The 16,907-nt window shown below is 43.3% G+C and overlaps 1 protein-coding gene across 4 annotated transcripts in view; it reads right to left on the minus strand.

Moving 5' to 3' along the window:
- Positions 1–14,044: 14,044 nt before the first annotated feature.
- The window catches only part of CPNE8 (copine 8), a 69,052-nt gene continuing 66,189 nt past the window's right edge, over positions 14,045–16,907 (minus strand). For all 4 annotated transcript variants that reach the window (XM_059847308.1, XM_059847309.1, XM_059847311.1 and 1 more), the window contains one exon: positions 14,045–15,998. In XM_059847308.1, coding sequence (XP_059703291.1) covers positions 15,810–15,998 — 189 coding nt within the window. In that variant the 3' untranslated portion in view covers positions 14,045–15,809. The remainder of the gene's footprint in view (positions 15,999–16,907) is intronic.

Genomic DNA, 16,907 nt, shown 5'->3' on the forward strand with positions numbered 1-16,907 from the left:
CAAATACTCTCCTATCATCCTTGCTCTGTTTTTTCTAAAGCAGCATGGTCCTGTGTATTCAGCAAGGAACACAGAGTTGAATGCACCAGGAGATTGCTTCTGAGAATGTAGATCAAGCCACTCCCTTCCTGGTGCTCTCCTGCACAGACTCCATTTCCTCAAGATCATGTTTTCACAGAGGGCTCTGTGATGGAAGGAGTCCCTGGATGACAGCTGCTCCAATGCCCAGCTCAGGTTACATCAGATTTCTCGAGGTAATACCCAACTGAGAATGCTGCCAAGAGAGAGGTTGACTGTTCAAAGGAGAACAGTCTCCTCTCTGCAAAACATGTAGGGTTTGAGTTGGTCTGAAGGATGGTCCCTTGTATCACCCAGTTGGTCTGGATGGTTGTAGTCAGGGCAGTGCTGATCTAGAGCTGAGCTCTGAGTCATGCCAGCAGTACCTGAACTGCTCTGCATTGCCAGCTCACTTCCTCACACAGCCTGTGAGCCTCTGAAACCATTCAGATTGTTTCCTCTAGTTGAAATATTTTTAACCCACCTGAACAGCCCTAAAAAGTGAGATTCTTCCTCAGATTTTTTTTTTCCTGTGGATGAACCGATAAAGGAGGGAGGAACAGAGAGATGGAAAAGCTGTGAGCTGAAAATAGGACATGACTGTAAGATGAAGCACAAGAGGGACACGTACAAAAAGTGAAGCAACATGAATAGTGAAGGAAGACAAGACTCAGAGGCCAGTTCCTTTTAACAGCCCTCTTACCAGGAATGGAAGTCGTCTGGAAAAGACAAACATCTCTCATACAGAAAGCTCTGACATCATCACCTGATTTTGGTCCTTGTACCTCCAAATGGAAAGGGCTCTGCCTCCCACACCAGGGAGGAATGCCACAAAGGCACAGACCCAAAGGGAAATGGCAGCAGTTCTTCCTCCACTGCTTCACTGAGGGCAAAGTAGAAACGTCAAAGTACAGAATAGCCAAGACACGTAAGGAATGTGGTCATTTTAAGTTATGTATTTAGAGCCACGTCCCATGTCTGAGCCCTGCTGTGCCTTAGCATCCACCTGCTCTCAGTGGGGATTGCCCCATCACCCTTTTCTCCTGACAGGGAAGCAAGCAGGAGGCAGACAGTGTTTTACAGTGCTCTTCTTGCCGTTCCCAGCTCCTACCAAGAGGAGTCTGTGTGGTACAGAGGCCTCACTGCCACCCAGGGGAGATAACTGCAAGTCCAAGTTTAAGAGCAGAAGCTTCACAGCCTCTGTGGGCGAAAAATCAAACAGAGCAGACTGAATGGATTACACTAATTAGGAGATGCAATATCCAGAGAAGAACAAGACAGTACTTTCTTTGGGGATATTAGCTGTTTCACAGATGAAAAATAAAGTCTTCCCAGCTGATCTGTCCTGGCTAATGTCCTTGCACATAGGCTTTGGAATACATTTACAAAGTCATTGGTTTGGGCTTATATCTTCAGTTATCCCACATCCTCTAAGACTTTTGCTATTAAAGTTCATTCATTGAAAGAATAAATAAAAAATATGTTTAGTAATTGAAAGGAAAACTAATGCTGTTTTCCCAGCACTTAGAAACATGTCACACTGTCTTGCATTCAGCTGCCTGAGAGCTAAGTCTTGTTGTGTAACCGTAGGGAGGTTTTGTTGTGCACCCCTCTGGCCAGGAGGCTGCCAAGAGTGCCCTCAAATTCACCACTGTCCAGTGTGATTCATGGCATTGCTGGTGCAGACCAGGATTCAGCCCTGCACTCCCAAGCCTCTCAGTGCTGCAGCTGCTGACAGCTGTATCAGGACAGCAGCTGCTGCCACCAGTGACATCTGCCACACTCATGCTTAATAAAGGAACAGCAGGACATGGAAGCAGGGTAGGGTTGAGTAGTGGAGCTTGGGAATGAAACAGAGCTGTCAGAAATAGGGCAAAGAGCTTGCTGGTGCATGCAAGCCTATTTAATACTTCTGGGCAAGTGGTAGTGCAGTGTGCTGCAGGCAGATAAACACTGCTGAGATCTTTGGTTTGTAAGGTTTTTTCACATCACACTTGCCACAAATGAATGCTACACCCAGGGATATGTTAGTGAAGGAGTTCTCTTTTCTGACTGAAATCGAAATGATTTTTATGCTGCCACCTGAGCTTCTCCAAATATTATAGAACTAGTCCTGACCCTAGCAAGTCATCCCGGTGGATGAAGAGTAGAAGGATGCTGCTGGCAGCTCCACTGCTGGGCAGTGAAAACGCTGAGCTCTCCTTTCCCCTGCCCTGCTGCCCAAACTGCTGGGCTGCAGGCTGGTAGAGCCCCCAGCCCCCTGCCCACACCAGCTCCTGGCAGTGCAAGGCTCCTCCAGGCTTGCTCCTGGTGCCTGGGGTGCCTCCCCACACAGCACTGCAGACACATCCTCAGCCCACGCTACCTGCCCCCAGCCACATGGTCCTGATGCAAATTGCTGTTTACAGAAATGATGTATTTTCCCCTTTGGTCTCTGTTTTTCCTTGTGCAGAATCTTCCCAATTAGGAATAGTTTTTTGGCTGTTTAGTAGACCAGTCCCATGTTTATGTATTAAAATTTTCTTCAGCCTGTTTATTCTGCATCCAAGGGCTTAATCAGCAATTGTGCTCAAGGGTAGCCTGTGTTTTTATTATCTACTTAATCAGATGAAAGGCTTTTTGTCTTTTTTAAAATTTTATTTATTCTTAATTAAGAAAATGATGAGACTTGTTCCATAAGAGGAGTGCAGCCTTGTAGCTCCTAGGCAGGAGCAAGCAATGCTGCCAGGGGAAATATTTTGTACACAATCTTCCTTTTGGATCTGGTTATAAAAAAGTAGTGGCATGGACATGATCAATTTGATAAAAACCAACTGCTCACTTACTGAGCCCTCCACCAACCTTGGACAACTTAAAATGCACTTATTAGAACAGCTTATCCCTATTTATTTTTATAGATAAATATATAAAGTTTAAATATATAAACTAACATATGTAGTCAATACACAAACACTTTTTTGAGGTTAGCATTGATTCTAGCAAAGCACATTTATGCTGAAAGATAGAAAAAAAATAGAATAAAATATATGAAATTCTAATAGCCTAGAACAGCTCTCTGGTCTTCCCAAACCATCTGCTTCTCAGCCAGTTGTCTCCTGCCCTTGCAGGAGGAACACACAACCTGGCTGGAAACCAGGCTGCAGAAGGACCCAGTGTCACAGCAGCTTCGCCACTACTGGTTTTAGGTCAGTGACAACTCATCAGTTTTATCCCTTCAATATTCTCTTCACAGCTTTGCTCTTCCTCTTGGGAACCGGTGCTGTGCTCAGCTCCTTTCCTTCACTGCACAGAATTTCTGATCTTTCCATGGGATCTCCTTCAGTGAGCTCCTTGTGGCCACTTGCTCTTCCACAGGCTGTGGCTGCTGGGTGATGGCATCTCCAGTGCTGTCCAGGGTGTCACCCGTGTTGCTGTGCCCCGCAGTGGCAGAGGTGGCAGGGCTGCACACCAATCCTGTGCTGTGCTTGTTCCCCTACCCATTTCCCACATCCCTGCCACGGTGCCCACTGCCACCCCTCCCTGACCACACACCCCCAGCCCCAGCCCCAGCCCAGTGCTGCTCCAGCAGCCAGTGTGGCTGTGGGGCTGCCCTCTGCTCTGGGAAACACCTGAGAGGAGCAATGGGGTCCCTTTGGCAGGGTGACTGTGTTTGCAAATCCCCTTCTCCTCTAAGCCCAGAATGAATGCTCATGCTCACACAGGTGCCAACACCTCTGCTCTGTCCTTCTTCTTCTTCCACTCGAGCCCATGACAACAGATGAAACCCTCCAAGACAACCTTTTCTGGCATCACTTGATGCAGGGTAGGGTTGAAAATCTTTCAAGCCAACACTTGACTTGAAAGGTTTTCATCAGCTTCACAGAGCACTATCATGGCATTACTTCAAGTGCCAAGTGCTTGAATTTAACCTGGAGAATTCCTTGGAGAGGCTCATTGCAGACCAAGACTCTGTGCAATCACTCCTGGATCCTCCAGTGGTAATTGGCCATCAGTCGAGGCTGCCAGCTCTGCAGAGAGCTGAATCCCAGGACAGCCTGTGCAAGGATGGACTTCCAGCAGAGAACCCAGGAAAGGAGGCTCACCACAACACAGTTTCTCGTGGTTATCATTACTATACAATTGAAAGCACCTATTTGGCAAATGCCTTCTTTTTGTGTCGGTTTTGTGGGTTTTTCCCTCAGTTCCTTGTGAGGGCAAACGCCAGCCTGGTGATTCTGACAGCAGGTAAGAGCTACGTTGTTGAATTTTACCCATTTCACATCTTTGATCTTTGTGAAATTTGCTTCCCACTCTTTGATGCAACAGGACAGGGGGTTATTCTTGCTTTCCCTGTCAACTCTTACCAGCAGCTGGGAAAATGGTGATTTCCCTGCAAAAAAAGTGCATTCCAAAAACCATCAAAGCTGTGATTCTGCTCACATTTTGCTCAGGTTTTGCTTAGATTTAACTGAAGGTTTGTCAGCAGCTACACAGGTATAAATGAGAAATAGCTCCATGCCTGACTCATCCAATGTTCCACCACCTATCCTACGTGGCAAGAGCTCCTGTTCATCTGCTGCAGCACAGATTTCTTGCTCTCAGGAGGGGGCTGAGAGGTCAGAGATCCCTTTCAGGAATGTGTTTAAAGCAAAAATCTGTGAGGTCACAGCTTATGCCCTCTTATGTCCCAGGCTGACTGTGCCCACTGCCAGAGCAAGACCTGCCCTGTCTCCCTGGCTGGGGGGCTCTGCTGGCACCTGGACCACAGGTCTTCAGACATCAACTCTTCTGCCTCTGCCAGATGGAAACACAGGAGGAAACAAATGTGTTCCCAGAAATAGTGGCTCCCTTTGTGGCTTTGAACAGCCATGTGTCACTCACACTCCTGCTGAGTCTGACTTTAGGTACAGCTGGCTGCTCTGGGTAACGAGGGCTGTTACTTCTTCCCAGAGCAGATTGTCCAGATGATGGACATACACAATGATTCAATCTTTAGAAAAGCCCTAAACTCCAGGAGAAGGGCTATTGAACCAACCCTAAGGGCCAGGGCACAGGCACAAGCCAGCAGGGAAGGCAAAGCAGTGCATGGCCAAACCCCTGCACTCCAGCTCCTAATGAAATTCATACAAATTTTAGAAAGCAATGGAGATGTCTGGAGCTTCCTCCACCTGTCATTGCCTTATTTCTAACAGATGCCATAATGAGGCACCTGGAGGACAAGAGCATTTAGTTTTAGAGTAATCACAATTTAGATGGTCCATAATTTAATAAGAGTGAGAAGGGAGCAGCAACTGGAAGAGCTCGCTGGCTCCTCAGGCCTGATGAGCTGCAGCACAGGGGCCCTGCCCTGCCATGTGAGCAATTCAGCTTTGCAGGGCTCACTTACAATAAAATCTGCCTGCGGCTGTCCTTGGGGGTCGAGCATGCCAGCCTGAGGCACAACCACCCAGCAGCCAGGTGCCCTGGCTGCCCTGCTGCACCCTTCAGAGCCTGCAGCAGTCCAGCACACAGCAAAAGCCAGCAGATCCTGGAGAGAAAAGCACATATTGCATCTCCTAGCAACTCAGCTGGGCCCTTAGTCAGCCACAAACGTGCCCGGTGCAGCCAGAGCACAGAGGCACATCAGCCCTTGGAGAGGACTGCCTTTGGCTGGGAAACCTTACCCGGAGACCATCCACAGAGCTTGGTGCACCTGCTTGAGAATTTGAAACACAGACTTGCCTGCACCTATTTCTGCAAAACAAACAAAGCCCGTGCTGCCCTGGGCTGGATGATGAGCACTCCCTGTGCATCCAGGCAGGGAGTGGTGCTCCTCAGCTGGGCAGGAACTGCAGCAGCAGCTGTCTAACATGCAGTGCAGAGCTCAGCTAAGCTGCATCCTCACTGACTCCTGTTCCGAAAAGAAAGTCCCTGTTAGAAGTCCCTGTTACTGATGTCAGGAAAATGAATCCACAAACATCAGAGGTTTAAGTCCAAAAAGGAGACAGAGGAGTCCTTTTACTGTATTCAAATAAAGGGAGAGGCCATGGGGCATTCCCCTGGGATCTCTCAAATTTTTGGAGGACGCAGCCTCCCTTTTTATCCTAATTTCCCGGCCGCATTTCCCTTCTCTCTTTCCCCATTGACTGAGGTATTTCAGAGTACAGACTTCCTAATACACCTGAAGATTTCCCTCTAATGTATAACCCTCTCTTTTCATTTTTAATTCTTATGGAATTTAGGGGGTTTTCTTCCCCATTGTTTCTTTCATCTTTCATTGTCTAATTTCATTTATCAGCAAACCTAAAGTTTATTTGTAAAATCAAATATCTTTTTCCATTTATCAATCAGTGGAATCCTTCCCATTGTTTCTTTTATCTCCCAGTACCAGTTTTATCTACCAGCAAATCCACAGCTTGTTTGTAAAGACAAATCTGCTATTCCTCTCCCTGATAAAAAGTCTCCCTGGTGCTGGTTGGTATTTTCCCCTTTTTTCCCAAAGCCTTCTGAATTCACTGATGACCCTGCTTCTCCAGGCTGGCCTTACAGAGAATTTTCCACGAGAAAACTCATGGAAAGATCCTAAATGGTTGGCTTGTACCTTATTTGCTGTGATGCTGCTGGAGCAGTCTCGGAGTTGAGCACTGTGCTGCCCCTTTTTGCGGCAGAGCTGGGACAGTGCACGCTGCCCGGGCCAGCGGCTGCAGGGAAAAGCTGCTGTGGCAGGGAAACACTCGCTGCTCCTGAACGGGCAGGGAATGCTGCTCCTGAACGGGCAGGGAATGCTGCTCCTGAGCTGGCAGGGAAACACTTGCTGCTCCTGAACCGGCAGGGAATGCTGCTCCTGAGCTGGCAGGGAAATGTTGCTCCTGAGCCGCCACCCAGCCTGTGGGACATGCCAGCCCTGCCCGATGTGCCGGCTGGTGTCCGGGCTCGTTTGGCACCTCGGGGTCTATCCCTGCCTGGGCGACATCTGGCTCTGCAAGTGCTGCCATCGCTGCGGGGAGACCACGGGCAAAGTGGCTCCTGCCCCGGGCTCTGGCACTCCTGCGGCACCGAGAGCTCGGTATTCATCTCGTGTGGTCCCATTCCATCCACCCCTGGCAGCTGGGGTGACGGGGCATGTCTTGGTTTGGAAAGACAGGTGTCTGCTAAGGAAGGCAGGAGCCTCCCTTGAAATGGAAAATGTAAACCCCCTCCCTCTGAACTGTTATAAATTTTAAATTAAGGGGCCCTTCATGCAAAAAAATTTGGGAGCAGGAATAATAGTTTTTTATTAGGGAAGAAAATAAAAGGATAAAATAAACCATGCAGTAAACCAAAACAACACTGACAGAGTCAGAACTCAGCCTGACACCCTGTTGGTCAGGGTGTTGGTAGCAGTCCAATTGAAAATGTGGCTGCAGTCCTCCTGGAGTGTCAGGTGTGGTTCTGTTGGAGCAGGGATCCTGTAGAAAGGGTGTAGTCTTCCTCTGAAGATCCAGCAGAAGAGGCAGCTGCTGTTCCTCTGGGAAATCCAGTGGAGAAGCCATGCTGGTATTCCAGAATCTCCAGATTATATCCAGGTAGGAATGCTTGGCTCCTCCCTGTGGGTGGAGCATCTGCCAATGGGATGCTGTAGTTCTTACCAGGCATGCAGTGACATTCAATAGCCTGTTATCAGCAGATGTCTCCCCAGAGGGAGGAGTGATTGTGGGAGAGATAAGGAAAACTGCCCACTTGACAAAAGACAACTGCCATACAGATGGTAATAGAGTACATCTTGCCTGCAGTTTGGGACAGGGCGCTTGCAGGGGTGTCTCTCCTGGCCTGGGCTGAGGGGAAGTGCCCATACAGAGCAGGGGGGAAGGAGATCCCCTCTATGGTGCTGGCTTGGGGATGGGAGAGAAGGGAGGGAAAGGAGGGAGAGGAGGGGAGCACCTTCCTACAAGGTACAGTGATATTTTAAACATCCTCTTTTTCTCATCTCAGTCTAACAGGCTTTAAATAAAGTAGCATTTCAGTTGGTTTTGCCATTGTGAAAAAGAGTTTTTGGAAGCCTGGTACTTCCTTGCAATGACAGGTAATAGACAGATCTATTGATAATGACACAGTGCATGAATGAGCATTTTGAGTCTTCTGTACCATGAAGTGCCTAACAGTGCCAGAAAAAAACCCTCACTAATATGGTGGGTGTGTGCTCAAACGCATTTCTTCTCTTGCTAATTCTTCCAGGACAGTGGGAAATGTTGCAGTGCAGTTGACAGCATATCTCCAATAATGAAATGCTGCAATTTCAGTTTTTCACACTCACAGTGGCATCACTTCTTCCTGCCTGCATTCCTCTGAGAGGCTTAGCAAGATGGAAGAAGCTACTTCAGAAGCAACTGTGGTGTGTCTACCACTGAGGTGTAAGTTTGGGGTTTAATATGCTGTAAAACTTCTTCCTATGCTGGAGGGCACTTAGCAACATGTAAATACCTAATTTCATTAGCAGGTGTGATTTCTCCATAATGTCAGTTCTAGTGATTGAATCACTGAGTAAAATGCTAGAAAGCAGTTTTATTTTAGGCTTTTTGTAGGGCTACCATAGTGGCATTTGCTGAGGTTTGTATAGTTCTGAGCTATAGAAAGAAGACAGAAGTTTTGAGGAGGTCTAGATAGGAGAAAAGGAGGATGACTCACGTTTAAAACCAGAGGGGTTCTTGTTATCAAATACTTTTCATGGTCACAACAAAAGAGTGAATGTCTGCAGCTCCAACTGGAGGAGAAAACCATGAGCTCAACAGAAGGTCAGTGAGGGAGAGCAATTACAGCTTGCATTGTAAAGTGATTTCCCCTCGACACAAAGGGGGCACTTATTTCTGAATTTTAACATGATAAACATGCAAAGCACAGATTTAAAGGCATCTGATAATGTTAATCTAACAACAGCTTTGTTCCAACATCCCCTAAAGATTCCTCAATTCTTTTATGCAGAGATTTGCCTGCTATCAGTGAGTGAATCAGAGGCATGCGGCAAATACCAATACATGAAGGAACTGCTTGTTTCAGTACAGCCTAGTGCTGTGAATCCCGAGGAGCCAACAGCATATTGTGTGTTGTTCCTTTTAAAGGAATCATAGGGAATATTTCTGGGTGTTGCTGGGTTTTGGTTGGTAAGATCAGTTGACTGAGTACATCAAGCCAAGGTGTCATGATTGTAGAACTGACTGCACTTAATTATCAATGGGACACTTTTACTGCTGTTCCAGCAGCTTGTTGCAAATCCTCAGGTGTACAGGTGGGGATGCCCATCTTGCTGTCCACTTGTACCAATTTGCTCGGCGTATCCTGCTCCTCACCTCACCTTTACCACGAGACTTTTCCCTCCCCATAGCCTTTGGTCACACACAGGGGCTGCTTGTCTCATCTGCCCACTGGATGTAAGCCTCCTAAGGGTCTCTGTCTTCATGAGCCTCTTGAGCCTTTACTTTGGAAACAGGTGACTGGAAGCAGACATGTATTTCAGACAAGATCTCACCAGGGCTTTCTTCCAAATCACCTTCCAAATCACCCATGCACTCCAGTCCTCTCCCTCTGCATTATCCTTTCTTCTTTCTTAATTAGGCTACCTACCTTTGCAGGACTGACAAATGGGGCTTCAGGAGGATGTTTAACTATTTAATGTATTATTTCCCTGTATCATAAAGGAGGCTGCACAATGAGAGAATCCCTAGCAACTCTCCAGCGCGTTCTAAACAAATTTCTAAGACAAAGATGATGCAATTTCCCTGAGATGCACTAGAAGGGGCTTCCAGACAGTTTGGCAGGTTTGTCTATCTGCCCATGGAAGCCACCCTTGCTGCCAAAGACAGCAACATCACCCATCACTGCTGCCTTTGAGGGCAGCACCCCTTGCACAGACACAGTTAGCACACTCCTTCTGCTTAGCTGCATACAGAACACACCTAAGTGCTTTAGTTTTTTCTTCACAGGTTAAAAACCATCTGCTTTTTTTCTCTCCTGGACTCTTTCAAAATTGTCTGTGTTACTCCTAAAGTGTGACCCCATGGACCAGACACAGTGCCAAGCTCAGGCTTCAGCACAGCTTAGCCTGGAGAAATTATTCTCTCTCTTGCTATATGAACACACCTGCTGTCAGCATCTTCCAGGGTGTTCTTTGCTTTTTATGCAGCAGTATCACAATTTGATTCCTATTCTGTTTGCAGCCCAGCTGTAATCCACAAATTATTTAGTACCAAACTGCTGCTTATAAAGGTGTCTTTTATTTTCATTCCATTTGTGCTTATCTCCCTCCTGAATGTGATATTTTCCACCATTTTTTCCCCTGACCTTCCTTTCAACTCACCAAAACCAATTTTTAATTTATTCAGTCTACCCAGCTGCAATTCTGGTGAACTAATACTTTCATTCACTTTAAAAATGTAGGCTCTAACTCCTTTGTTTACTGCACTAATGACAACATTTGCCTGAAACTGTCATGAGAGACTCCTGCTGGACTCTTCCTTTCCTCCAGGTTTGACCACCTATTGATATTTCCCATTCCCTCCTGCTCACAGGAAGCCATCCACCAAGGCTGCCTGGTCACTCCTGTCCTTTCAGGGCCTTTCTGCCTTGTACCCAGGGAAGTATTTAATCTCCTCCACAGTCTGTGGTAGCCCTTTGCTCATGGAAGAGAAACAATTTCCTTCTCCTTGAATTCCCTCTGGCTGGTGATTGTGTGCTGATGGCCCACTCAGTTTAAAACAGCATTCAGTGCTAATCACTCTGCACATCCAGTCAATTGCTTTGATTTCATGATCAGCCTGAAGCAAAGCAAACCACAGAGCAGCCCGTGGCACAGGGACACACAGGCCCCTCAGTCATTATGGCAATCTTGTTCTTCTCAGAGCTGGGCAGGATTTTTGCCCCCTGGGAAAGAAAGCAGTGCAGGAGTGATGGAATTGTTCAGTGCACAGGCACAGCCTGCTGGGGCTTGGGAAGGCTCTCCCACCACCTGTGGCACAGGATCCACACTGCATGATTCCTGGACAGGTGTCTCACAGCAGTTGTGCACCTTCTGCAGGATGGGATATCTGTAAGAACACTCAGCCACTTCAATGCCTTCGGTGGCTTGCAAAATAAAATCATCAAATAAAAATCCCAATGATGAAATTTATTATTGTCAAGTGTTCAGCTGTAGGCATATGCTCCAAACTGAAGTACTCTACACCCTTTTTTTAGATGGCCAGCTTGAAAATACCAGTCCTCTACAGTCACTTGCACGCTCATGGCAATGCATAATGCTGGCTGGAAAGAACACCTGAAGCCAAACCATACCCTACCAACTCAGTGGCAAAGAAGCAAAAATCCACCATGGAGCACTGCAGAAAACGTGTACAAGTGCTACAAGCCAGTTTAAAAGTGGAGGACATTTCACATGGAAAAGATGAACAGTATGAAACAGCAACCCAGCAATGGGAATGGGCACGGTCTGTCCTTCTGAAAACATTTCTGCAGCAGTGACACCCACCTGCCTCCCCACACACCCATTCAGGAGGGCTGGCCCTGCTCTCATGCATGACCCCTGCTCTGGTAGCTCAGAGCTAGAGGTGACCTCTGGTGGGGAGGGCACCCCATAGAAACCCTCCCTGATCATTTGCCCAAATTGTCCTGGCAGTCCTCAGTGCCCCTCTGAGTCTTTCCAGTTGATCCATGGGATATCTGAAGTCTCAAAACTGCACCTCGTCCATGAGCCAAAGCCTTATTCTTTTGAGAACATGGATTATCTCAGGTGGCCATTATTCAATGTTTTACTTACCACACCTTCCCCTCACTCTCTGTTTTGTGGTCCAGTACAACCTCAGACACTGTTCTAAAGAATTGCTGCACAGCCAAAAAGGGCTGTTAATTGTGCAGTAGATACTTGTTACTCCAGTACTCTTACCTATTTGTCCCGACTGAATTTGCTCCTCTCTTTAAGGCAATTTTTCTAATTCATAAAAATAACTTCAAGTTTTAATTCAATTTTTGGAAGTGATTAAATTATCTCCAGTTGATATAATCCAATAATTTAATAACAAAATATTATATATTGCTTCATCAATGGAAATGGCCAAGTAATATCAAAAGCAGGACAGGTCCCTACGGAACAGCAATTGTTCTATTTCTTGAGTTTGATGATGGAAGACTGATAACATTTTTCTGAACAATCTAACCAGCCTTAGAGTACTTCACAGCACTTCAAACAAGGCCAGTATCCTGCTTTGCTTTTAAAATGTGTTCTTGAAGCAGCTGTTTCTCTTTTTTATCTTAAAGCTCATTATATTGCTTTTTAAGAAAATTGTTTCAAAACTGTGCAGTAGTAGCAAATTTTTATTGGTAGAGGTAAACCTTAGTCTGGATTTATTTATTTTTAATTTACTATTTAATTCAATGATTATCCCTCTTCTGTGAAGCTTGAAGGAAAAAAAAAATCAGTATTTAGGTTTTCCCTAATGGACTAAATGCTCATCCTTTTGTTAAATAATTGATTTAACTTACTTCCCTTTCTAGAAGAGGTTTCATTAGGCTTTTACAGTCATAGACTTTTTTGCATTTTTCTGTTCTTTTTAACACATAACTTGCTTTTACATTTATACATGACTACATATTCTTTCTAGTCTTGTTGATTTTTCTTTTTAAAGAACTTCTGGAACAATTATAATGGCCTCTTACTATGCTCCCATTGCGCTGGTGTAACTTCTCATTATGTGTCCTTTTATTAGTTCTTAAAGAGGATAAATAATTTATCATTCTGTTTGTTTCAACCATTTTATTAGGTATCCTGGAGTGAATTTCATCTGCTCCTACTTAGGGGAGAATTTCCAGCTTTCCAAAATGTAACTTCTTAGAGAATAGCACCCTCCTGAATCCTCTTCATCTCCTAGAGACACCTCCCTATGGCACCACACAACAAACTCTTTTTGTAGACCACTGAGCTGAAGTCTCTGTAAGTTCTACTGTACAGCTTTCCATCTTTGCCTAAGATGACAAAATTCTATTTTGTAACCAAGATCGAACCAGTTCCTTCTTCCAGATTAGCATCAATGCCTTTCTGAATCAAACCTAGGAGTCACTCCTGACTTACACTCCATGAGCCAGTGTCCCCCTCAATTGAAGGAACATTTGTGCCAGAAAATTTTCTGCATGTATTACAAAGAAAATACCTACTCCAATATGGATACCAGTGGAAGAGAGCTTTTGTCAAGGCCAACAGTTTCTCTCAGGACAACTCATTTGTCACATAATGTATCACCTTTTACCTTTTGTAAACATAAATACTCTCTGCCACTCCTCAGGTGTGGCAATTTAGTAAGTTTTGATAGCAGCTAGCATTTCTTGGGAAGGAATAAGAACTTTGTGTTCCATTATTGTTGAGAATAAAGCCAGGAGTAAAAATGGCTGTAGGTGATCTTTTGGAGAAATTCAAGCTCCGAGCATCAACTCTCATCCCAAAAAAACTGGAATGAGAGTTAATATGTGAGATTATGCAATGATTCTCACACGTTACAGATTCAAGATGTCAAGCATAGAGACAGGGAATCTCAGAGCCCTTTTCCACTAGAGTTCCCAGTCCACTCATCACAACTATTTCTTTCCATTAAATATGTTATATTTGGAACCCAATAGTAAACAGAAGAAAAATCCCCGACAGTGCGGAATAGACTGGTGCTTAAGCTGGATAGACAAAAAAACTTTGATAAAGTAACACCTTTCTTTCAAACTTCTTTCACTTGTTAAATGAACTGCTAGATTGGTTTTGAGATTAATCTTTAAAGTAATAAAAGGTACTGGCTAAATGAGAGCTAATAAATTACTCTCAGCTGAGTTAAGTTTGTTTTCTGGCCTTCTAGTGATGCATTGAATACATGGCCCACTGGGAACCAGCACAAATATCAGCATGAAGACTTGTCTAATTAAATGAAACAAGAGAAACATAGTATAACTTCAGTTTTTTCTAAAGTGCCAACACTGTTTGTGCAAAAAATAAATGTAGAAGATGAAAGGAGAACACCACCACCATATATTAGATTTAAACTTACTCTTTATGATGCACTTTCATCAAAATTAGTAGTTGCCAAGTATCAAATTTCACTCATGCAACATCAATCCACTAAGAAATACATATTTTGGTGAGAAAATTAAAGTCCATATTTATGTAAAAACTGTTTCAAAATAAAAATAAAACAAGATTTTTTTTTACCAAAAAAAGATTTTTTTTTGATTTTGTTAACAGAATAATTATTTGGAAAATGTAATTTCCCACATGAAATAGTTAAAGGAAGTTAAATATATTTAAAAATGGAAGATTCTGCATTTACATAGTTATGCCATTAATATTGAAGATATGTTTTCTGGCAAAAAACTTCTCATGCTTAAAAAATGCACCTTAGTTTTATACTGTACATTACAACATACAGTAGTAAGAAACAGAATTAGTAAACAGGTTATATGCAAAGAAAAAAGTTACTTATACAAGACAATTACAACTGTGACACAAAAAAAATTCATGTTCAGTTTAAACAGTATTTGAAGGCAATTCACAATCATTTCAGGAGTTCTGTGAAATTTAAGGCCATTAGTTCTAAATAAAATGTATCTGACACAAACTCACAAAACTGTGTATTTTGTACAAAATATACATGCAAAACCATTTTGTAATTATATATGAACAGGCATATAATAAATTTTTTTGGGTAGTTCCGTACACAAAATTGTGAACAAAACAACATAGTTGTGCAATTTTTAAAGCAGTTAATTAACTTTATTGTTCATGCACCCGGAATGAAAATGTGATTAAATGACAATATTAAACCCAAATATTATTAAACCCAATATCCCTTTGAATGGGCAATCTAGACAAAAAAAAGGTTAAAATTTAAAATTTTTAGAGTTTAAAATGGTCCATTATAAAACATCTGCTGTAATCACTTCAAAAGACATTTCTGATGCAAAATTTTCAGTGCTTTAAGGAATGCATGATATGATTTAACAAGCTCAGTGAGTCAACTATAATACTCTGATAGCTCTGGATTGAGGTAATTTTCTTTAATTAATTATAGCAAGTAACTATTCTAATTTGTTTCAGTAGTTAGTTTAAAAAACTGTAAACTTAGATAAACTTAGAAATTGGAGAACATCTGAAAAAATACACATACCTCCCCCTCAGTCTGGAGCCAGTTACAAGTCATATGCAACTATGTTTATTCACATTTAGGAGGTGAAATTTTCAATAGATGAGATGAATGGATTACTGAGAACTGATTGAAGCACTTCAGTTACTTTAAAACACATTGATATATTTGTCCTTAGATTTCATTTGTATTTGTCTGGACAAACATTCAAAGAGATATTGCTTCTCTTGTTATCTTGTGACAAACTATTGCAAGCTAGAAGACATGTGAGTCAATATTCCAAACTTTTATTCTTAAGAATAGTTATAAAAGTACTGAAATTTAAAAATAGTAACATGTAAACATTGATAGAGTAATAGCATTCCTATACATTTATATACACACAGTATTCAGAGAGGACCCAATCTTCTGAGTTGAAAACCTGACTTGTGCTTCCCCCCCTCCACTAAATACATCAAAAAAGTAGGGTGTTGGGACTAAAAAAAAAAGTCTCAGAACATCAACATTTTACTCCTAGCATTGAAAAGCTTTCCAGTTGCTTATGCAACTAATAGGAGAATTTTGGTATGTGAAGAGAACTTTTCTAGCTCCAAAAAGTTATCAGAAGCTCCTGCTGCATCCAGAGATTTGTGATAAATGCTAAACGCTTCAGAGCAGTCATATCTGAGTCTGCAACACGTGAATTGGGGGTGTGTAGGGGGGTGGTGCAGGTGATGGCTTTATTCCTCTGACTCTCATGTAGGACAGAAACTGCTCTGGGATTTCAGCCAATACATCTTTAGCAAGTCTTGCCATGCTCAGCACGTGGTTTCCACTTCTGTCAATGTAATCTCGGAATGGCACAAACTGCAAAACAAAAGAGATGCTCACTCAGACACAGAATATGTCTTACAACATTAAATAAGAAAGCTTAACCTAGGGGGTTAGAGTACATGAACATGTTACCCTACACAGTTTTAATGTACATATACATAAGTTGCATTTTATGTTATATATTTTATAAATGCACATTGTATCTCCATTTTTATAGATCTGCCTTCTGATAGAAATAGTGTAACACTTTCACTTGGGTGAACCCCTCCACAAGAGCCATGGCTAGCTCAGGTTGCTGATTAAGTGCTTCACTGATATATTTGGGTTATCTTTCAACCCTCTCCAAGGAAGTAATTTTGTCTCAGAAAGCCATTCTCAGCTCACATTCCCTGCTCCTGGGGCCACCCACCAGACTCCCTCCACTCTGGCACTTGGTGAGTAGATTTTTTTTTTGACCTCTGAAGTGAACAAAACAGAAAGGATGACTTTAAATTTTTGACCATTTTGCATTATATCTAGTAGAACTCTGAACCACCTGAACCCTTGAAATATGATATTAACAAATGCACAAAGAAGCTAAGCAAAAATGATTGGATCAAAAAATAATTTACGTGATATCCAGATGTTCCACACCTAAACCATTTACCTGCCCAGCCCTGGCTTGGATTTTGTAATACTTAATGAGAATCTTGGGCTACTGGCATACCAAAAGGAAACAATCCAGGCTCCTTCTTGTGTAAAAAGTACATGCAGTCTGAGTTAAAGAACATGTATCCCATCCTAAGAGATCCCCTTACCCATTAGTCTGCAGATATGAAATCTCAGACCACTGTTCTGTACTAAAGTGAGGCTATTTCAACAGAGCAATTGTTGAAATTCAATTATACAACATATTTGGCCTGATTTAGCTCTTCTTCTCCTATCCTCACACTGCAGAGATAT

Source organism: Haemorhous mexicanus, chromosome 5, assembly GCF_027477595.1.
Source record: "Haemorhous mexicanus isolate bHaeMex1 chromosome 5, bHaeMex1.pri, whole genome shotgun sequence".
NCBI lineage: Eukaryota > Metazoa > Chordata > Aves > Passeriformes > Fringillidae > Haemorhous > Haemorhous mexicanus.